A 24,543-nucleotide genomic window follows, 5' to 3' on the forward strand; every position below is an offset into this window, starting at 1 on the left:
ACACCAGGATGACAATTTAGAGTCAGGTTGGAAATCAAACTCCGACTAGATAGCTCAAAGACAAGTGTGCAACTTCTCAGCTCTATCCTGTTTTCGACATTTTAACAAATTATGTGAATGAAGAGAAGTACAACATACCCAGAATGTTCCACATCAAAGCTTTGATTTTAAACACTTACTTATGAACTATTAATTACACAAACAAAAACCTGGTATGACGATGAAGCGGAAAATCCAAATTTTGTTTCATGTAAAGATGTGTTCGATGTGACCACTATTCCAATTTAGTACAGCAGATGTCCATGTGCACCTATTCTCCAAAACTCTTCTTTTTGTTTGCATGATCGATGCTCGTGGAAGAGCTAGAGCAGAATGGAAGGGAACAAAATTGAGAGAGGGAAACACCAATAGCAAAATAGAAGTGAGAGTGTGAGTGATAGCAAGAAGAGGGGAGAAGAACACATGACAGTGAACACTGTGCACAACTCCAACACAGCAAGGAGAGGAAGGGGAAAGCAGGGATGAAACAGAAAAGGAACAAACCAACCGACAACGAAAAAAAACAAAAAGAGGTGAGTGAGAGTGGGAAAAATCACAATAACCTGGAAAAGGGTAGTGCTTTGGAGTGGGGCCATTTGGGGGCTGAAGACATCATGGGTATGGAAGGGGGATAACCTGGGGTAGTGGTTGCCATAGTGTGCTGCCTTTTTGGCTGCTGGTTGTATCATTAGTTAGGGGCACGGCTATGCCGATGATGCAGTGCCCCTATTACCAGTATACTGGTGTTCATTTCACCGACCTCGGAAGGAGGACATGCTGAGTCAACCCTCTCGTGTTAATTCAGTGGCCAACGGGGCTCAAACTCAGGACCCGAGGATCCCAAGCTACCACCCTAACCACTAAGCCAACACCAGCCTGAGGTAGTGGTGAACAGCTGCGTTGAAACCCCAGAAGGAATCATAGCACTGAACTGAATGGGAAATTTGGTTCCTAGGTGAGAAAAAAAGGAACAAATGAGTGGAAATGAGCATTGAGCCTGGATTTTGGGAGCTTAATAATAATAAGAGGGTTAAATGGCAGACCATTGGTGTGCTGTACAAGCCAGGGAAGGACAGATCCAAGAGAATGCAGAGGGTGCAAGACCAAAAATCCTTCCTTCCACAGGACAAAGCCTTTCTCTCACAAGACACCCCTGATTTCTTAGTGTCTGCCCTGGCTATCGTCTCCTCCGGTTTGATCGACCTGGACCCTATCCTGTAGGCGGAGTCGCACCATTTATCAGCAACTCTATTTCTCACTCTCCATGCACTGTTCTTACACCTCCCAAACCCCAGGAGTATCTCTGGCTGTGACTTCCCCTCCACTCCAACCTCATGTTCATCTATGTGTTGTCCCATCCTCCAAACAACGACTCCATCTACATCTCTGATAACATGGACAAACTTTTAAGCATTCATCGCAACTCTCCCTTCAATTCACATATGTGGTGAATTCAATTGTCACGACACAAATGGGTGTTGAACTCAGGACCCTAAGTACCTCTCTCACCAGTCATGGCACTGCTGAAAAGGACTTCTATGCATCCATGGGATGGACTCAATCTGTAAACTTTCCCACCTGGATTTCTCCCAATGACAAATCCTACCTTCTGAACTCAGTGATGGCAAACATCCCTGCCAATGTCTTCTGCTGTTCCTCTGCTCCAATTAATTAATCTGATTATGTGTTTGTGAAGGTCCACATCTCTATGGCTATTGTCAGTGCTGGCAAGTCTGGCAGTTTACTCAGGCAAACTGCCATGGACTGCAAGATGCCATCTCACTTTGGGACTTGTCTCCTATATCTACCACCCCTCATATTAACTTAGCCTGGGAATTATTCCACAGAAACCAGCTCTCCCTTATGCACAGATTCATTCCATCTTATCTTCAGTTATCATACTCATCCTCCCACCCATGGGACACCGAATCCTGTGGTGCAGCAGTTGCCTTGAAGCAACCTGCATTCTCCTCCTGGAAGGCAAATCTGACCGGAGGCAACCTCAGGTCATTTTGCAAAGCCCACAGCAAGTGTTTCTACTCTGAGGAGAGCCAGAAAGCAATTTCTGTCCAACCTTAATATTGAACTTTCAAACATGTCTCCTTCCTCTAAAACCTGGTGGTGTCTTAAGTCTGTCTCTGGCATATGCCCCCCTTCCATCCCTTCTCTCTCCTCAAATGGCACCACAGCCAAGTGTGCTAGAGAGAAGGCCAAATGCCTCAATTCTGTGTTTGCCTCCAAATCTTGTCTCAATATATCTCTCTCTCTCTCTCTCTCTCTCTCTCTCTCTCTCTCTCTCTCTCTCTCTCTCTCTCTCTCTCTCTCTCTCTCTCTCTCTCTCTCTCTCTCTCTCTCTCTGTCTCTGTCTCTGTCTCTGTCTCTGTCTCTGTCTCTGTCTCTGTCTCTGTCTCTGTCTCTCTCAGTCTCTCTCTCTGTCTCTGTCTCAGTCTCTCTCTCTGTCTCTGTCTCTGTCTCTCTCAGTCTCTCTCTCTGTCTCTCTCTCTGTCTCTCTCTCTCAGTCTCTCTCTCTGTCTCTGTCTCAGTCTCTCTCTCTGTCTCTGTCTCTGTCTCTCTCAGTCTCTCTCTCTCTCTCTCTCTCTCTGTCTCTCTCTCTCAGTCTCTCTCTCTGTCTCTCTCTCTGTCTCTCTCTCTCAGTCTCTGTCTCAGTCTCTCTCTCTCTCTCTCTCTCTCTCTCTCTCTCTCTCTCTCTCTCTCTCTCTCTCTCTCTCTCTCTCTCTCTCTCTCTCTCTCTCTCTCTCTCTTTCTCTTTCTCTTTCTCTTTCTCTTTCTCTTTCTCTTTCTCTTTCTCTTTCTCTTTCTCTTTCTCTTTCTCTTTCTCTTTCTCTTTCTCTTTCTCTTCCCTCTCTTCCCTCTCTTTCCCTCTCTTCCCTCTCTTCCCTCTCTTCCCTCTTTCCCTCTCTTCCCTCTCTTCCCTCTCTTCTCTTCTCTCTCTTCTTCTCTCTCTTCTTCTCTCTCTTCTTCTCTCTTCTTCTCTCTCTTCTTCTCTCTCTTCTCTCTCTTCTCTCTCACACCCAACTGCTCCCAAACTCTGTCTTTTACACCTGAGAAAACAGAGAAGTTTCTGGCAACCATTGACACTTGGTTCTGCAACTGGACCGATGGCATCAACTCACAAGTGCTAAAAACCTGCTCTGCTGCTCTTGCACATCCTTCCTCTGCCCTTTTCACCCTCTCATTTACCCTCGGTCATCTTACATCACCCTGTAAATTAGCCAACATTGCCGCATTGCATAAAAAAGGTGCAGAAACGTATCCTCTTAATGACAAACCTATTAGCTTTCTTCCAATCATCAGCAAGGTCATCAAATCCATCATCGCAGTTGACATAAAATCATTCCTTTTCTCCAATGATGACCTCTTGGATCAATTCACATTTAGTCCATGTCACTCTACCTTGGACGTGCTGCTTCTACTCTCCTAACAATGGATGAAGGTGCTCAATGTCAGACATAAGATCAAGGACGTTTGTCTGAACATATCTCGAGCTTTCGATGCAGTCTGGCATCCCGGCTCACTTTCCAAACTGTCTGCCGATGGAATCCAAGGCCAACTCCACTCTTGGATTACTGACTTCCTCCACTCTCAGAGACAATGTGTGGCTCTCAACGGAATCCTTTCTTCTCCTCTCCCTTTCAAGGCTGGACTGCCCCCAAAGCAGTGTTCTTGGCCCCATTCTATGCCTAATCTATAAGCATGGTGTTGGCTTAGTGGTTAAGGTGGTGGCTTGGGATTTTAGGGTCATGTGTTCAAGCCCTGTTGGCTGCTGAATTAACACCAGGTGAGGTTGACTCAGCCTGTCATCCTCCTGAGGTCAACGAAATGAGTAGCAGTGTACTGGTATAGGGGCACAGCATCAGCAGCATAGTTGCACCCCAACAAAATGAAAGCTACCCAGCAGCCAAGTTGCCATACACAAGAAGAAGATGCCGAATCTTCATCAATGATCTCTCTGACTGGAAAATCCTCTTCATCCCTTTACTGATGATTCCACCCTCTGCTGTGACATCCCTCATGTGACATTCTCTAGTCCAGCCTCCCTGACAATTTTTCATTTGAGCAATGAACGGGTTTAATCGAAGTATTCAAGGTTGAGCAAGGAACAATCCAAGACAGGAGAAGTGACACAGGTGCAAATATGAAAAGGCAGCTCGCATGGGAAGACATTTGAAAAAGGATGACGGCCCATTTCCCAGAGTGCCCAAAATCTTCTGCCAAGGATCTCTCAGAACTCCGGAGGAGGATGAAGTCGAAGGCAAAGGCACTATCTCATGAGAAGAAACTCGACATGCAAAAAACATGTGGTGGAGATGCTGCAATCGGTGAATGGGGCCTATTCCTATTCTCTTCTGCCTCCTCTTGAGCTAGTCCAAGCACACCATCCTATGTATATACCAATAATTATAAGCCATGCAATGCTTGTTTCAACGTCTTAAACACACTTTTAAACACGCCCTCACCGACCTGTTGAAGTTTCTTTGTTATTTAGACACTTGTGATGAAGTTTTGATCCACATTATATAATCGCTCTTCGGCGATTGGCGATTAACTTTGAACAAGTGATCATCCCACAATTTGTGATACCTTTCTCCTTCCATTCCCTTTTGGCCCATAAAATATATTTTCCTCCCCAATTTCCCATACTCCCTATTTTCCCACATTCTCTGCCACCCCCGACTTCTTCACCCTACTCTTTCCAAAGAACAAGTCAAAAGTTTTGCTTTGTCCTGTGTTTAACTTCCCTTTAATAGAGAAGTCTAAAACTGTTGTCCATGACTGAACCACACTGCAGGAACTGTGTGTGTGTGGCACTGTTGAGATCGAACTGATTGACCATTTGTTCTACTTTCATATCGTGTTTATTTTCTTTCAAGGACTGTGCCATGAATCCTTGTCCCTTGATCTGAATGTGCAGGGACACCTGCCATGAGCTTTTGGGACACGTGCCACTGCTTGCAGAGCCAAGCTTTGCTCAGTTCAGCCAGGAGCTCGGGCTTGCCTCTCTTGGAGCTTCTGATGAAGACGTAAAGAATCTTGCCACGGTAGTTGATGAGCAATGACTATTCTTGTTTAATGCTTACATCTACTTAGACTAATGGCATAACTTAGAGGTTGTCTGCATACTCATTATTGAACTGCATAACCTATGTTTGACCATTAATGGAAAAGGATTTGACTGAAAACTGTAGCTCTGATGCTTTTCAGGCATGGTGTTGCACTTTTCGGTACACCATTCTTTGTGAAGGAACATAAAGCTGGCTATAAGTACTTGCTTGTGGATGCTAAATGATTCCCATGGCACCTTTGTTAAAAAGTATTTGACAAATGTGTGCTGGTACCATTGCCAAATTTCAGCCTACTTTTCTCCAGCATAACTCCTACCTGGTTATTGCAGTCTCTGTACCATTCAGATATGATGAATCATGCCAAGAGAGTGATTCTGTAGTTGAAAAGAGTCGCTTGTCTTCAAGATGAGCTTGAATGCCCTGATTTTGGAGAAGTATCTGCTCGTTCTAAATTTGTGGTCATTGCCAACCATAATTTCCACCTATATATGCTATTCTCTCTTTTAGTGTTATTTCTTTACCGTGGAATTTGGACTATGCAAGCAGGAAGGACAGTTCAGGGTATATGGTGCCGGCCTGCTCTCATCCATCAGCGAATTGCAGGTGTGTAATGATACTCCTACATACATGTAGAATTTTCCTTTAAAAATGAAAGTTACAAAACCTTCCTTGTTCTCTGATTTTTCTTTTCTTCTGTATTTGCATGAATCATATTACAAAACCAAATCCTTCTCTAGTCCAGCATCAATCATACATCTGTCTGGGGCCATCTACTTATTACCCTCACCGAAGGAGAGGGGATTGCCTTTGTGTCTGTTTGTCTATTTGGCCGCATGGAACGGGAGTATGTAAATGAATTACATTGGATCCTTCAATACCCCTAAAACACTTTAGACCCTATCCAACTCCAAGACCTATTAAGACCACGAAGACCCCGAGGACCTAAAAGATCCAGAGGATGCCAAAAGACCATTAAGACCCCGAGGACACAAAATATCTCGAACGCGAAGACTCAAAAGACGCTGAGGACCCAAAAGACCCACACAACCACGGGAACCCAAATACTCCAAGGACCCAAAAGGCTCTGAGGACCAAAAAAACTCTGATAACCCCGAAAGACCATCTAGTCATGGGCAATATCTATATATTACTAAAACTCTCATCTTGTATGTATGTATGTATGTATGTATGTATGTATGGGTCATTCCGTGCCAACTCACCTAAGGGTGCCCAGGTCACCTCAGATTTTGCTGGAAAAATTCTTAAATGTAGATCTATATGGCTTTACCCACCATGCAAAAGATTAGCTTTCAATTCCTCATAGTTAAAAAAAAATATCTATCTCGAGAGACCTTTGAAATTTGGCCCTAAAAATGCCAAATGTGAAAAACGCTTTTTTTCCAACTTCAGTGGCTTATAATTTTATAATGGACTCCTCTAGAAAGCTAATATTGCAAATATTTACTAATTGGCATCCAAATTTTTCAATTATGGCATCAGATAGCTTCTGGGATGCATATTTCTCACTCTATAGGAAGCTAAAAATGGCTTTTGGGCCAAAACGAGCTAAAATAAGGTGAAACTCTCGGAGCCCTCCTGAAAATATGGAACAACTTAGAATTTTGTCCTCATAACACAGTGATTATAGGGTCATTATCTCTCCATAGATACATTTTTGTTGGGATAATACAGTTAGGTGAGGAATTATAAAAGTTTTAACATAAGCCCTTGCCTCCGAGGGCTCTAAAATGGACCAACTTTGTCCCCTGGTTTGACCATGTGGCTAGGGGTTTAGGATCTTCTTTTTTTTCTCTAAAGATTGCCTCATATGAGATGTGTCTACTGACCGAATAATTTTATCTAACGCCCATGGCTTCATAGTAAAATAAATTATTATTTACATGCTCGTTTTTTTATAATTATTCACTTTTTTCATATTCAGAAGTTTATAAATCTTAAATGGAACTATCCAGGAAAGAGTTACTGCAGAATTTTATAAACTGGTATTTAAAATTTCAGATTGTGGCATCAGAATGTCTCTAGAAAGCACATACTCCTAGTTTTAGGAAGCCAAATATGGCAATTTGGCCCACTTGGTATAAAACAAGGTGAACTTGCAGGGGTGTGCATGAGGCTAAATTATGCTTCTTATTAGACATTAGTGATAAGGATGTTATTTATTCATAAATACATGCTAATGATTATTTTCGTAATTGATTGCAAATTATAAATTAGAACAAATTTTATTAGTTGAGTTGCAGCTTTTTTATTTACAGATATACAGAGACAAAGAATATTAGTGATTTTTATATTTTCTCCATCCCTTAGAAAACTCTTTAATGACCTTTCATCTTTTATGAATTCATTATCATGATTATCTAGCACTCAGAGGCACAGAATTTTACATCTTAGAAAACAGGACTTGAACATGCTTCAAGTCATGCTGTGACAGTTGGTACTGACATCCACCAGATTTTATGTCAGGGGCCTCAACCACACAAAGAATGTCGAGTAATGGCACCAAGCATTGATGTTTCTTTTTTTCTTGAGGCCATGAGAATGTGTTACCCCTTCCTTGCTTCATGAAGTTCACAAACACATCATTTTCATCATTATTTCTTGTGACAATGTTCCCAATGTACCATTTTCTGTCATAAACACAAGCAATATATTTCCCAGCCTGGTATACATCCAGTTCAGTTCGGGTTGGGACTAATAACTGGAACAGATGAGCTTGTATGGTTTCCAGTCCTGTGCATACTGTTGATGATACAGCATCAGAAGAAACCCTTCTCATCTCGAGATGTGTTGAGGAGATTGGCAGGAAACCATGGTGTGACCGTGTACCAGCAATGGTTGTTGCTGCTCTGAAGTGCTTCTCAAGGTCATACTCCATTGCATTTTGTTGGATTTCTTGTGATGTCACAAATAAGAATTTGATTATGATGAAGGCAAATACTGTCTTCTGAACTGAAAGTAATTCCTGATCTCCATGAAATCAATTCTTGTGACTTCTTCTCCAAAGCAACAACTTGTTTTAGCCCAACCTTCCTTGTATAATAGGTCTTGTGACACTTCTGGTCTAATTTGGTTCCAACAGTGCATCTACTAGTCAAACTTGTGCCACTGGGCCCAGGTTTTTCTGCATCCATTTCCTTTGTTTCCTCCTCTCCTTTGTTCTCCAAACAGACAAACAGACAGACAGGTTGACTGTGCTGCTCCTAGTGTTGTGACAGACCATTACTCCATCTAGTGGTGTATGTCATAACTAATGACTTCAAATAGAGAACTGTAGGACATGTTTTTTTAAATTAAAACCCAAGCATATGTTTGGATTATCATTACAAGAATTTATTTTTGAATAAAAAAATGTACTTATAATTATTAATTTATGAGAAGAATAATCTAAGTTGTAACATAACCTCAGTTAATGCCCCCTGCATATTCACCATTTTTGGTCAAAGTGGCATTTTCAACTTCCTACAGATAGAAACTTATGCATTTATCAGGCATTCTGATGACAGATCCTTAAATTTCATATGCCAGTTTATAAATATCTGCAGTATCACTTTGCTAGAGTGTTCAGTTTCAGATTTATAAGCTCATGGATATGAAAAAAGTGAATAATTATTTAAAAATAATTCTCCTGACAAGGTGGAGAGCTTGCTTTCAAACCTCGAGTCAGATTCTGCAACCGGTCCAGACGGCATCAGTCCACGTGTCCTCAAAGCCTGCTCTTCTGCTCTTGCTCACCCTCTCTCTGTTCTATTCACCCTCTCATTTGCCCAAGGTCATCTGCCATCTGCTTGGAAATCTGCTAACATCACTGCCCTGCATAAAAAAGGTGCAAAAACAGATCCCTGTAACTACAGACCAATCAGCCTTCTCCCAATCATCAGCAAGGTGATGGAATCCATCATCGCTTCAGACATGAAATCCTTCCTCTTCTCCAATGGCTTGATTTCCAATCATCAATTTGGTTTCAGACCAGGTCACTCTACCCTGGATATGCTGCTTCTGCTCTCCCAACAATGGATGGAGGTCCTCAATGCCAGACATGAAATCAGAGCCATATCCCTCGACATATCGCATGCTTTTGACACAGTCTAGCACCCTGCCCTGCTCACCAAACTCTCTTCCTATGGTATCCAAGGCCATCTCCACTCATGGTTCATATATTTCCTCCCCTGTCGCAGTCAATGTGTCCCCCTTAATGGAGTTCTTTCATCCCCTCTTCCTGTGCAGGCTGGAGTTCCTCAAGGTAGCGTTCTGGGCCCTGTTCTTTTTCTGGTTTTCATCAATGATCTCTCGGACTCTGGAAAATCCTCTATTTCTCTTTGCCGACGACTCCACCCTCTGCCGTACCATCTGTCATCCCTCAGACCGGCAAGCAGCAGCTTCTTCGCTCACTGCAGATCTGGATGAAATCACAAACTGGTCCAACACGTGGAACATGTCTTTTAATCCAGACAAATCTCACACTCTCACTATGTCTCTTCGAAAGGACCGTTTACAAAACCCCCCCATCCACTTTCTCAACAATCCTCTGGAAGAAGTCTTTTCTTTCAAGCTTCTAGGTCTCACTATCTGCCATGACCTTTCCTGGGAAAGTCACATTTCCAACCTCGCCTCAAAAGCCAGTCGCCGACTGGGAATCCTCCGTCGTGCAAAGTCCTTCCTCGGCCCTCTTGAGCTCCTGACCACTTACAAAGCTTTTGTCCGTAGCCTGATGGAGTACTGCTCTCCCCCTGGGCTGGTGCTCCTGCCTTCCACCTTTCTCGGCTTCACGCTGTCGAAACCAGGGCATTTAACATCATCGGCATCTCCCGCAATGAAGCTGAGTCTTTGGGCCTCTCACTCAATCACCACAGGTTGGTCGGTGGTCTTTTTGTCTTCTACCGGCTCCTCTCCAGCCTTGCCCCCCCTGCTCTCTCTGCGATTTGTCCCCACCACATTTCCACAGGGCGCTCAAGGTCCACCAACAACCCCCTTCTGGTAAAACTACCAAAATCACGAATCACTGCTCATCTTCACTCTTTCATTCTTCTTTTTTCCCGCCTTTGGAATAAACTTCCTCACTCTATTCTTTCCCATTCTTCCCTCCAGGCTTTCAAAACAGCTGTTCACCACCACCTCTTATCTTCCCCCATCCAAATCCTCGATCTTTTCTACCCCCGATAATCCACCCAAGCCCACTTCCTTCAATTCTCCTGCTTTCCTTCCTGAAAGTCCCTGTAATGTCCATCTTCTCTTCGCCATGTTCCCCGTCCCATCCCCATCCCTCTCCCTTCCACAGTTCACCTAATGTGTCTGTTCCCCAATGTTTTGTCCCTTCCACTCCCGCCCCTCTTGTCTCATGCCTCCTTGCTGTGAGTTGTGTGTTCGCTCTCATACGAGCCTCGACCAAGGTATACAAAAAAAAAAAAAACGTGCATGTAAATAAAAAATTATTTTAATATGAAGCCATGGGCGTTAGATAAAATTATTTGGTCAGTAGACCAAATATGAGGTCAGTAGACCAAATATTGGTCATCTCATATGAGGCAATCTTTAGAAAAAAAATTAAGATCCTAAACCCCTAGCCACATGGTCAAACCAGGGGACAAAATTGATCCATTTTAGAGCCCTCGGAGGCAAGGGCTTATGGTAAAACTTTTATAATTCATCACCTAACTGTATTATCCCAACAAAAATGTATCTATGGATAGATAATGACCCTATAATCACTGTGTTATGAGGAAAAAAATTCAAGTTGTTCCATATTTTCAGGAGGGCTCCTATAGTTTCACCTTATTTTAGCTCGTCTTGGCCCAAAAGCCATTTTTAGCTTCCTATAGAGTGAGAAATATGCATCCCAGAGGCTATCTGATGCCATATTTGAAAAATTTGGATGCCAGTTAGTAAATATTTGCAATATTAACTTTCTAGAGGAATCCATTATAAAATTATAAGCCCTTGAAGTTGAAAAAAAATGCGTTTTTCACATTTGGCATTTTTAGGGCTGTTAGGGTTTTTTAAACTATGAGGAATTGAAAGCTAATCTTTTGCATGGTGGGTAGAGCCATATAGATCTACATTTAAGAATTTTTCCAGCAAAATCTGAGGAGGTGACCTGGGGAGGTTTTTGAAATTTAGGTGAGTTGGCACGGAATGACCCAATAATTTATTGTCTCAAAGGATAAAAAAAACAACACCGATACGAAACATATCTCGTGTTAAAAGTAAAAATAAAAAGGTTACACAAAAGGGATATGTTTGGTGTGTGGCTCTACAAAGAGTAAATTTATCTCCAAACAAAAACGTGGGGGAAATATTCAAAAGTTTTTCACGGGGAGTAAATTTACAACTGGAATACCAATGGAATTACATTTACCGGGGTATTCTTTCTGTGGTCCGAGCACAAACTTGGATAAAAGATTAGATGAGGCGAACAAGCCTAAACCTTGGTCGAAACCTCTAAATATGGTTGATGAAGTGTATATGAAGCATAATTTTACTTGTGGAAATAGCACGTCGTTGGAAGAAAAACACAAAAACACCAGAGAAATGTTGTATAATTTGTGTTTTATATGAAATTCAATGTTGAGAGTAAAAGTTTATTGGTTCATCATGAAGAAGATGATAAGTGCTAAATTGAGACTTGGGCTTGGAAATTCAAAAAACTTTTAAACTCTAATGATGTCATTAAGATTGAAGAGTATTTTCCTCATAAACTTTTGGCTGATGAATTACATCAACCAAGTAATCACAAAGTTTCAAAGAAGGAAGGTTTATTCCAAAGGGGTTGATTACATTTGGTCTGCTGAACTCAATAATGATAAGGGATATGTGTGCTTTAACCATTATTGATTCGAGGAGTAGATATGTGTGGGTTGTTCCTTTGAAAAATAAGAGGTAATACTCTTATGTTAGCCTTCTAACAGATATTTAATCAAAGCAAACGGAAATCAAAGAAGTTATGGGCTGATGAGGGAAGTTCAACAGGAAAACATTTTTTAATTTTCTTAAAGATAACGGTATTACATTATACATCGCCTTTAATAAAGGAAAGGTGGTTGATATTGAGCATTTTAATCACATTTTGAAAGAGAGGACTAGATATAAAATTCACTCAACTAATTTGTGGGTATCTTTAATTCAGGACATTGTAGATAATTACAATAATATAGTTCATCCCTCAACAAAATCAATTCCATCGGAAACATTGACAAAATTAACATACGAAAAGGAGATTAATCTAAAAAAATCTAAATTTTAAGGTTGGTGATATTGTAAGAATTTATCTGTGGAAATCACACTTTGAGAAAGGTTATCCAAAGAGATGGACTCATGAACTTTTTAATATCGTTGATGTCATAGATATAGTTCCTTGGACTTCAAAATTGTATGATTTTTAGAGAGAAGAAATCTTGGGTTCATTTTATTCACAAGAATTACAAAAGATAAAACAGCAAATATTTCCCTTGTAAGCAATGGGTGAACATTTCACAATCCTCTACTGAAACACCTCAGTGGAGTATAGCAGGGGGGATCTGCTGAGGTGTTAAATTAAAAAAATAAATAAATAACTATATATAATGTGTGTATAATGGGGAACGTTCTTAAATCTGTGAACCCCAAACACAGAATCCTCAACAGAAAAGTCAGTCAATGCTTAACTTCTGTTTGTTGGTGTGTGTGAGTGAGTGATAATATAGTAGGGAGCATAATGAACCTTAACTCTTACATAAGTCCAAAACCCTAACTCCCTCCCTAACCCAACCCTAACCCTCACATTTTTAATCCCAACCCATCCCATCCCAAGCCCAATGTAACCCAACCCTAACCCAGCCCAAATCCAACATAATATATATTTTTAAAATAATATCTCTCTCTCTCTCTCTCTCTCTCTCTCTCTCTCTCTCTCTCTCTCTCTCTCTCTCTCTCTCTCTCTCTCTCTCTCTCTCTCTCTCTCTCTCTCTCTCTCTCTCTCTCTCTCTCTCTCTCTCTCTCTCTCTCTCTCTCTCTCTCTCTCTCTCTCTCTCTCTCTCTCTCTCTCTCTCTCTCTCTCTCTCTCTCTTCTCTTCTCTTTCTCTTTCTCTTTCTCTTTCTCTTTCTCTTTCTCTTTCTCTTTCTCTTTCTCTTTCTCTTTCTCTTTCTCTCTCTCTTTCTCTTTCTCTCTTTTCTTCCAATTCAGTGTTTCAAGGCTTTCAAGTTTGAAGAAGTAGAAATGCAGAGAAATAATTTTCCAACACTTTCTTCCCAGAACTTTCTTGATATTGCTGAAAAATAAACATATTATTTTGCTAATATTGAATTAAATAACATTTAATTTAATTTATTTCTAATCAACTGAACTTACCTCTCATCATACACCATCCAACAAAGAACCACATCGATAGGTTTAGAACCCCAAGAGTGTTCTTGGTAGAAACGGCATTTCACGTCTCCAAAATAAAAACAACTTTCAAAGTCTCCAAGGTATAAACCACATTCCTGTTGAGCCTCCAAGATAGGTATCACATTGTGAGTTATCAAGCCAAAACTCACATTCCAATTGTTCACAATAAAAACAGTTTTTCAAGACTCCAAGGGATAACTCATTACTGATATTTAAAACATTTGTGAGGTCTCCGAGGTAGGTTTCATATTTAAAACCATCAAGGATAACTCATTTACTTATTGTGTTTTTTTCAAAATTTGTGAACCTCCGAGGTAAAACTTGTATTCTGGCTCATAAAGGTAGAACTGTTCAGTCGGTATTGTTTTGATAACTAACAATGAGTACCATCAATGTAGAACTCCTTTTTAGGATTTTGTGGGTCTCCAAGATGCGACTCTTTGGTTGTGTCATCAAGGTAGAGCTCGTTCTGTGGGTCTTGGTCACTCACAAGGTCTTCAACCAAATTAAACAATTTCACCCCAACTTGTGGCAAAAGTAATATTTTAATTTTGCATCTCATATACAATTTCCTGTTTCAGAAAATAATAACGTCATAATTATGATTTAATTATTTTATAATATATGTTTAAATCAAACTGTCAATATGAAAAGAAAGTCTTACCCCAATAGATAAGAGGTTTGAATCCATTTCATCGATTTGAAGATTTAGTTCCGCACAGGTAGTAGGACTCCAAGGAACTCCAAAGTCATCCCATTTGAGATTAGCACAGTAGTTCATTCTCAAAAAAAGTAAAAATGTGTTTAAATTCAGTCTGTGTTGCAATCTTTAATATAAGAATGGTGGTGTGATTTCCTTTGGAATTTCCCTGGGAAATTCCCCAAGGCAAGCCTTACTTGTGGGGCAGGACTTAACTGGAAATGATGTAAGTCAGTGGGGCTTACAAAAGTGGGCGGGACTTTGGAAGAAGTGGGTGTGGCTTGTGAAAAGTGGGTGTGGTTTAGGTAAAAATGGGCATGGTCTATGAAAAAAATGATATGTGGCTCAAGAGATGCTCAGACAAGAGCATTAATAGAGGTCTGTCATTTAATCTCTGCTCATCAATGATACTTAGACCAAGAACCAAGTTCCAACATATTATTTCCTAATATACTCGATAGTGATGAGTGTCATAAGAAAATGAAGTTATTCCCTAAATTTGAACATAAGCAAATATTCTTTGGTTCACTGTTTGAGTATAATGAAAATATGATAGGTGTGAATAATGTGAAAGACCAACCCCTCTCACAAGCAGAACAGAAATGAGGGTTTTGAGATACGACATTGAGCAGGTGAATGAACGATAGTGAGCAAAAATGAGCAAGAGCGAGTGGAATGAGCGTAAGTGATTGTATGAGAGTGGCCATTGGAGAATGGCTTGTCTCAGAACCCCCATTTCTATCCGACTATTAAAATTGCAATGTTGCAAAAACTGACATCTAATGCAGCCAATCTGAAGAACATATTTACCAATATAAGCACATGTCATGGAGTTTTAACAACGTATAAGCACATATGGAAAATACGCATATTTGTGTTCCACTAAATCTAAAAATAAGCACACACGCTTATTATCCAGATTCTACTGTCCTTGTGATAACATTACAGATGGGCAGTTTTGCTTGATATGATAAAAGTTTGAGCAATGTGATGATGGTTGTCTTCATTTTGCAGAGCAAGCAACACTGTATATTTTGCCTTGAAAAGCTCCACTGGCATAAAGTTGGAAGAACACGTTGGTCAATTCATGCCATAATTGTAATCAGAGAATTCCAATATATTTCCATGAACACTAATTGACCATAAACCTGAGCTGGTTTGAGAAACGAGGCAAAGCAACTCGCTTCCAGCATTCTGCTGTTGCTGATGGATATGCATGAAGTTGACCATTTTGCCCCTCATCTATACACAACCTTATTCCCACTGCAGTAGCTGCACATGTTATGTTTGCATTTTCCTGTTTCATGAAAGGCAGGAAATGATAACTGTGTTTGTTATCGGTCTTCCCCTCACCAAACAGCATGTCCTCTCTGAAAATTCCAGGATAAAGGCATTTGATCCTATGGTGGTCTGCAAGCAAGAATGTCTTGTCACCACCTTCCAGGAAAGCTACTTTGTATCGGAAAGTTTTGAGGATGCCAAAGAAAAGATGAGGTAAGTCAAAGTTTAGATAATAAATGTACCATGTAATGAAGATGTTTCCTCCTTCCATGATCCCTTCTTTAAAGTCTTTACCTGAGAATTCCCTGCATTCCTTAGTACAAGGTGTAGAATAACTGCATAATTCCCTACCCGTTGTTTTCCTATTCTGTCTTTGTTTCCAGGGCTGGCAGGATATCTTAAAGGTGTGCATACTGACCTATGAGGTGTCTTGCCTGGTTTTGAACCTCAACAAGGATATAAACTGTCACCCTGGTGTTTTGAATGCAGGACTTTGCATCAATGTGTTTCCCGTCCATCAGATGGGACGTTAAGCCAGAGGATGTTTGCCAACCCTGGTAATTGGTGGATGTTAAAGATCCCATGGTGTCTTTTGCAAAGAATAGGTGAGATTACTAACACCCTGAACAAATTCCAAGTTCCTCCCCAAATCACCTCCAGTTGAACATCGTGCCTAACCAGTCGGTTCGTGAAAGACTTAGAACATATTGGTTCCCTGGCTCACCCCACAAGAAGGGGGGCATAATTGGGGCGGTTTAGGAAAAGTAATAGTAGTAGTCTTTCCATAACCAAAATATGTAAAAAATCATTTTGAAACAGGTTATGCCAAATAGTATATAAAGTGCCTTAGGAAGACTTTTTCAACTTTAATAAATGTTATAATCACTCTTACAATCCCTGCGGACATTGTGGAGTTAACTGCAGTTCTTATTTGCACTATCATTGTCTGCAGGGCATCATCAATGTTATCAGAATGAGATATTCATCTCAATCCAAAACAATGCCAACATTTGTTTTTTTCCAATAACTATTTGCATATACATATTTATTGAATAAAATTGACGTCGCTGAGTTTTGTACTTAAGTATAGTATCTCATTGATGAACCATTTCTGGTTACCTGGTCATGGTGGCACCTTTTGATCTTCTGAGATATCTACTTCCAAAAACCTAAGTAACCATTCTGGTTTAATTTACTGTGCCACCACAAATTTTATTGTCTCTTTTTCTGTTGTCTGTTCTTCTTATTGAGTGCTCACAGCTGTGTATTTTTGTACTCATCCCATTTAATTTGATCCTCCGTTTCAGGCTTAGATCGTTTTTGGGCCGACCAATTTTTTGGTTCCCCCCCGCCCCCCCCCCCCCACCACCACCAACTATTTCCCATGCCCACGATGTGTCTCCTTATCTGTCGCATTATCCAACACCCTTGCTTTAATTCATGCTTTATAACTTCTGTTTAATACAAAAAAAGAAAAAAGAAGACATGAGAAAGCACCTCAAAATGCAAAGCCCGTCCACGTCCGCTTTGTACTCAAACTGAACTTGACGAAAACGACAGAAAATATTGTACATTTTATTAATTTATGTTCTCCACAATTTCAAAATTAAGGTTTGTTGAAGATTTGATGATGAAAGCTCAATTGGTAAAAAATGTTACAGGCTGGACATACTGAATCGCAAGGGTAAATATCGGGCAAATGGTTGCTGAGAAATAAAAAGTAAAAAATAAAATAATTTTGACTGGTCTATCACTTCAATGATGACGTCATAGTCACAATCATTTATTCCACATTGGGAGTGGAATGAGATGTGCCAAGTTTCAAATTTTTCCGATCAGGGGTTTCAGAGATATAATGCTTTAATTTTTTGCATTTAATCCAAGATGGCTGCCACATCACGTAACCTATGATGTCACAATTATAAATAAAACAAGTCTGAAGACGACAATGGTTCACAAGCGGTATTTGATGTAGATTGTTTCAGAAGTCAAGGATGAGACAATGTGATAATGTTTGACCAAGTTATAAAAATGATCAACATGATGTGGTACGAGTGACAGGTTATTAGCTGCAAAATGTCGAAAACCCAGTTTTGTTCAACAACTTCCAAAATTTGACCTTTGCATAACCTTTAAAGGTCACAAAACAATGTTGTGGACATTAAAATAAGGAAGCAGGATACGTGCTATAGCTTATTGGAGTTAGTTCGTCGAAGAAGGTCGAAAACCCGGTTCGATTCCCACAACTTTGAAAATTTGACCTTTATGAACTTTAAAGGTCAAAGGTCAAGGATTATGACCTTTGGTGCAAAACTTCGTCTGGAGCATTCCAGGAACAATATAACATCATATAGGCTATATGGCATTTCGCATTCCTCCGATTATCCATACTTTGATGAAATCAGCGTAAAAACAAACTTGAAGGGGACGCCACGGACAAACTGGCGGGAATCGGGAAAAACGTTAATGATGAAAGTTGGAGTACTCGCAGAGCACTACTTGCATACCAACTTTCATTCAAAACAGTTGAAAACCCAAGGAGCTCGATGCCCAATTTATTGATTTTTTTGACATTTTCTAAGTTCGTGACCTTGTGACCTTGACCTTGGGACGAAAATGAAAAATCGGGCTCCGTGGGGTTGGCGCACCATAATTGGCGCACCACGCCCATTCTCAGGAAAACACAACTAGATCATGATATAATCCTCCCACCCAAATTTTATCAGGATCGGAGCAAAACCCACGGAGCTATGCTCGGGACAGACAGACAGACAGACACACACACATAACGAATATAGTGGTCACTTACTGACTCATGAACCAATATTATTCATGGGGGGGTTGCTCCAACTCTGAAAATTTTGTGTCATTCGGACAAGCGGTTGCTGAGAAAAAAAATGTTTAAAAATAATGGAGCAAAAATGGCCAAAAAAAGGTCGAACAATAAAAAGAAATAATCATAAAGAGCCAAAGAGCAGAGATTGCAGACCCTCGTCAGGACTTATTTTGTGTGGGGTATTTTTATAGGTTTTATTATAAATCCAATGTGGCTGCCAAACCATTTGACCGATGATATCATTTGTGTGAACCTTTTGTTCCTCATGGACAGGTGGTCATGTTAAGTTACACCTCAATTTGTTCAGCCACTTCAGAGAGGATTTTTGAAGGTTTTTTTTTTTTTAAACAATATGGCTGCCGAATCACATGTAGCCTGGTGTTGGCTTAGAGGTTACGGTGGTGGCTTGGGATCCTAGGGTCCTGAGTTCAAGCCCAGTTGGCCGCTGAATTAATATACACCAGGAGGTTGACAGCCTGTCATCCTTCTGAGGTCGGCAAAATGAGTACCAGTATACTGGTAAGGGGGACAGCGCATCAGCGGCATAGCCGCGTCCCAACCAATGATGCATCCAGCAGCCACAGGCTGCACTCGATAGAGAGAGAGAGCCGAATCACATGACCGATGACATCATGATTTTTTCTTTTCTGTGGACCATTTTATCCCTAAATGACCCTCAACATTTTCATACTGATCAGACGCGGCATTCTACATATGTAATTATGACGTCATAACGAGGGCACCGATGATGTAAAAAAAAAATCACACACATTCCCAATGTACTTGCGATGTGCCAAGTTTCAATTTTTTCCTTGGTGCGGTTTCAGAGATACAGCGGTCCAAATGTTTCCCGTTTTCCCAATATGGCTGCCACACCACGTGACCTATGACGTCATTATCATCATGAAAACATTCTCCATGAGTAGTCGCACCAATGGTGAAAATTTCATCTCAATCTGACAAGCGGTTGCAGAGAAAAACACGAAAGTTCTGTGCGGACAAACAAACAGACCCAAATGCAATACCCTCTCCTCTGGCGATGATGATGAAAATTATTTTAACAAAATTATTTACTTGTCTTCTCCATATTCTCAAAACAAAGCTTTGTTGAAAATTTGATGACAAAAGCTTAAATGGTTTAAAAAAAAAAGTTAAGGTCCGGACAGACACGTGTGTGTGATTACAAAACCATGTCTTCCGCTGTGCGGATGATGGACAAACAACAATTTAAAAATGACATACTTCTTCTTCCCCTCTCCCCATCAATTTAATCCTTAAACGGAAATTTTAATATGTTCAATCATCCCACGTACTTGCTTCCAAACACACTTCTCAAAGTCTGCTTCTCATTTCTCCCCTCTCTCCATCTCTGCATGACTCATGAACGCATGCCTCATCCACCCCCACGTGCTCATGTAGGTCAGGCATGGGAGCATGCACCAGAGCAGCATGTCGCCGCATCCACTTTCCAGGCTTCCGTCTGGCCATTTCCAGGGGCTTCCCTCTGGCCATCCCCCAGGCAGATGCCTGGCCTATCCCCATCTCCTTGAGATGCCGATCAACCTGCTGCAACCATGAGGCACGAGGTCAGCCCATTGGCCTCCTCCACTCACAAGACTCCCTCGCTGAGAGAATCTGGTGAGCAGGATCGGCGTCAGGAAAACGAGCCACATGTCCAAACAGATGCAGTAGATGCTCACGGACTATACAAGTAACAAATCTCATGTGAGTTTCTCTCAGCAAACACTCATTGACACAAAGTCTGACCAGCTATAGTCAGTGATTCTCTGAAGTGACCGGCACCAAAGGAGTTAAGTCTTCATCTCGGATTCTTAGTCAGAGCACAAATCTCACATCCATGGAGCAAGACTGGAAGCACAAAGGATGTAAAGACACAGACTTTCATCCGATGGAAAAGGTACCGACAGTGCCACACCCCATGATCCAGTGAATCTGTGACTCCCCAGGCAGGACCCAAATGCCAAAAACCTCTGGTGCACAACATGTGGAGACAGGAATATCACTGTCAAGGTTAGTCAATCTCTCTGTGACCTCAACCTCCTCACCACAAGTGGGTACAGATAAGAAAGCAGCATCCAAGATGTCATTGAAAGCCTGAATCTTAGTTTTGACCAGACACCCGTAATCCCAGTGGCTCCGACTCCTCATTCAGCACCTCGATGGCCCCATCAGGATATCCAGCGTCTCCGGAAAGATGAATGCATTACATCCAAAATCAAGCTCAGAGAGCTTGACATTCCCAAACAATGCAACGTAGCTTGATCTCTCTGACATCTTCCCTAGAGTCCAGTCCTCAAGCGACCATCAATGAACGCATGGTCTATCTCTTTTGCCACACGAACAGCGTTGGAATGCGAAGTCCAGCGATGAGGCTGTGGGTGCTGAAACCATGAACCAGCCGCCCTAAGTCCAGGGCATCTTGTGAAATCAAAGAACTTAGTGCTGTTATGGTTCACGGTTCCAGACCCGTGCAGACCAACACATACCTCAAAACCATCCATTTCAGTGCCAGTTGATGCACTGAAATCCCCCAAGATGAACAGAACATTTAATCTGGGACTCTGATCAACCACAGAGTCAAGTGCGGCATAGAATAAATCCTTCACAGTGAGCTCACTTGCTTCAGTCGGAGCATATACAGAGACCAGGGAAATGACTCCCAAGGAGTGACTAATCCTTCATCTCATAATACGCTCGTTGATCAGTATTATCCCAATTATCATGGGAGTCAGCTTATTGGACACAGCCACAGCAACTACTTGGGCATGGTAACCATCAGAGCGACCAGACGAATAGTGGGTGTAACCATCCACCATGATCTCACCGCAATCCGGTCCCCAAACCTCAGAACATGCTGCAATACCAATGTCCAAACGCTTGAGCTCAGGTGATAACAGAGACAGGTGATCATCCTCTCTTAGGAAGAGGACATTCGAGGCACCCACCCGAAGGGACCGCCTCAGGTTAACCCAAGGAGACCGCCGTCTGGTGGATGACACCTCATCACCACTCCGACACACACTACCACAATCTGACCCGGAAATGTGACCCCATGGTTTGCCTTCTATCATCAAAGATTGGGGGTCCCGAAGGATTTGCCCCAATCCTGTAACCCGGGGAGCCGCCCTGCGAAGGGAAGCTGCACAAGAGGTACTCCCATGGAGTGGGGTTTCAGATTTTTTTACGCTTCTGGAATGTTTTGCGGAATGAAGGGTTTTCCGGTTGCCGGAGTGCAAATCCTGCCACCAACCTCCTAATAAGAAGTAACCCAACTGCAGGAGGATGTCCGCAGACACAGTTGGGCACTCGATATGGATGGCCATTGGCTAACAAGGAGCTCCTCCGCCATTTGACAGGTTTTGTTCTTCATCCTGCTGGGTGTCCATATCCATACACCCTCCTCACCAAGAAACTTGGTGGGGGAGACGGTCAATCGCCGACAACCCGACCATGGAACAGGTTAGTACAGGTTTATGTGGTACCTGTATGAATTCACAGATGTAATCTGAATTGACCTGACACTCCAGTCACCCAATTTCAAGTTCCTGTACCGGTGGATTTTCTTCACATAATGATTGAGTATTTATTTACAGGAATGAGTGTAAAATCACTGCATCATTTCCCACCCTATATTTCCCTATTCTGTGTTTCTGTTTCCTGCAATAGCAGGATAGCTTGGAGGTGTGCATGCTGACCTTCGAGTTATCAAGCCTGGGTTCGAACCTCCACCGAGGTATAAAGTCACCCTGTGTACCATCCACCAGAGTGATCAGAGTTGGATGTGATCAACTTGGCATGATTGTGTGAGAGTCACCCACCGTTCTCAGCTATCGCAAGCAATGTATCGATTCATGCACTAGTTGTTCAAAGTTCAAAAAAGACAAAACTGTTGAACCTTCTCACATTTTGGCTTTGTGGGCCAGTCGATTTCAATTGCCTCAAGGCTTTGGAACAAACTCCCAATGTAAATGAGAAATTCAATGACTGTTGAATCTTAAAAAGTCCTCAAATTCTCATTTGTACCCTTCTGTGTAGCTGCTTTTCACCCCCTCCCCTGCCCCATCCCTCTCATTCATTCTTTCTCGAATCGCCATGTAGCCACTGGCAAAAAGCACAATTTAAATACAATGACAATTGTTATTTTTACCACCAGAGTATCCGCCCTATGGGTGATCTTATTCGAAGCATGCAACATGTTCTTCTGATGCATACCTTGATTTGGGTGGTGTGGAGGCAACTGACAATTCTGTGGAGGAAAAAAAATTAACCCGGGTTACGTGCAAGAAGCAAAAACATACCTGCTGATTACAATTCAATCGACCTCACTGCACTGGAAAAAGTGGGGACAGGAATACTGTCCTGTAAATGGTGGGGACTTGTAATACCCTCCCCAACCTGGAGGCGGCACAACACGATACACATTTACATCAAGAATTTGCGTCCCCTTCCCTCCCCGCCCCCCAGGTCAGGTCAGGTATGGGAGCATGTGCCAGAACAGCGCGTCGCTGCGTCCACTTTCCGCCGGTACTCCAGGGGCCTCCGTCTGGCCATCCCCCAGGAAGATGCCAGGCCCATCCCCATCTCCTTGAGATGATGGTAAACCTGCTGCAACCATGAGGCACGTGGTCGGCCCACTGGCCTCCTCCACTCATGAGACTCCCTCGCTGAGAGAATCTGGTGAGCAGGATCAACGTCAGGAAAACGAGCCACATATCCATACAGCCGCAAGTGATGCTCACGGACTATGCAGGTAACAAATCTCATCCGAGTCTCTCTCAGCAACCGCTCGTTGGACACAAAATCCGACCAGCGATAGCCAAGGATTCTCCGAAGACACCTGGTACCAAAGGAATTAAGTCTCCGTCTCAGATCCTTGGTCAGAGTCCAAGTCTCGCACCCATAGAGCAAGACTGGAAGTACCAAGGACCTGAAGACTCGGACTTTCGTCCTCCCGCACAGGTACCGGCAGCGCCACACCCCATGATCCAGTGAATCCATGACTCCCCAGGCCCGACCCAGACGTCTATTGACCTCTGACTCGCAGCCAGCAGAGACATGAATATCACTGCCAAGGTAAGTGAATCTCTCCACGACCTCAACATCCTCACCACAAACAGATACAGACAGGACAGCAGCATCCAAGATGTCACCGAAAGCCTGGATCTTAGTTTTGACCCAAGAAACCCGTAATCCCAGCGGCTCCGACTCCTCATTCAGCACCAAGATGGCCCCCAAAAGGATGTCTAAAGTCTCCGCAAAGATGACTGCATCGTCTGCAAAATCAAGGTCCGAGATCTTGACATTCCCAAACGATGCACCGCAACTTGATCTCTCCGACATCTTCCCTAAAATCCAGTCCATACAAGTGCTGAAAAGTGTGGGGGCAAGTACACATCCCTGACGAACTCCAGTAACAACTGGAAATAAGTCAGAGATGGTACCACCACACTTCACAGCACTCTCAGTACCAGAGTAGAGTTCAGACATCAGATCGATCAGTTTTGGTGGCACCCCACGAAGACCAAGAATCCTCCAGAAGACATCCCGATTCACTGAATCGAACGCTTTACAGAGATCAACACAGGCTGCAAGCAGCCCCTGCCGAAACTCTCGTCTGCGTTCGGTGAGGACACGAAGGGCAAGGATACGGTCAATCGTTGACCTCTTTGGTGTAAAGCCTGACTGCTCTGGACGCTGGTGCTCAAGAAGATGGTGGCGAACCCTATCAAGAATTATCCGAGCAAAGACCTTGCCCGGCACTGAGAGCAGCGTCACCCCTCGGTAGTTGTTGCAGTCTTGGCGATCACCCTTCCCTTTCCAAAGAGGGACAACAAGGCCCCTCTTCCAGTCAGTTGGGATGATGCCTCTGTTCCAGGCAGAGCACAAAACTGCATGCAACGACACGAGTGCAGCATTTCCACCAGCCTAGAGAAGTTCAGCATGGATGCCACAGATCCCTGGAGCTTTGCCCCGTTTCAACTGGTTCACCGCAGCCCGTGTTTCCACAAGCGAAGGTGGACCACAGTTGATTCGAGGGTCAGCAACAGGGATTGTAACACCCTTGACGTCCAACTCGACAGCTGGGGGATCAGCCTGGTACAACCCCTCAAAGTAACCGGCCCAGCGGGCCTTCACTTCAGACTCCTCTGTCAAGAGCCTACCACTCTCTGCTCGAACTGCAGTGCTCCGAGGGATGGGCTTG

At 42.5% G+C, this 24,543-nt stretch overlaps 1 protein-coding gene across 1 annotated transcript in view; it reads left to right on the forward strand.

Moving 5' to 3' along the window:
- TPH1 (tryptophan hydroxylase 1) overlaps positions 1 to 24,543 on the forward strand; it is a 175,190-nt gene that overhangs the window by 148,677 nt on the left and 1,970 nt on the right. Inside the window, exons 10-12 of the mRNA XM_085880358.1 lie at positions 4,973 to 5,099; positions 5,631 to 5,726; positions 15,564 to 15,697. Of these exons, the coding sequence (XP_085736484.1) occupies positions 4,973 to 5,099; positions 5,631 to 5,726; positions 15,564 to 15,697 (357 nt within the window). The remainder of the gene's footprint in view (positions 1 to 4,972; positions 5,100 to 5,630; positions 5,727 to 15,563; positions 15,698 to 24,543) is intronic.

Source organism: Eptatretus burgeri, chromosome 5 (assembly GCF_056783735.1).
Source record: "Eptatretus burgeri isolate ZD-2024b chromosome 5, Ebu_testis_v1, whole genome shotgun sequence".
Lineage (NCBI taxonomy): Eukaryota > Metazoa > Chordata > Myxini > Myxiniformes > Myxinidae > Eptatretus > Eptatretus burgeri.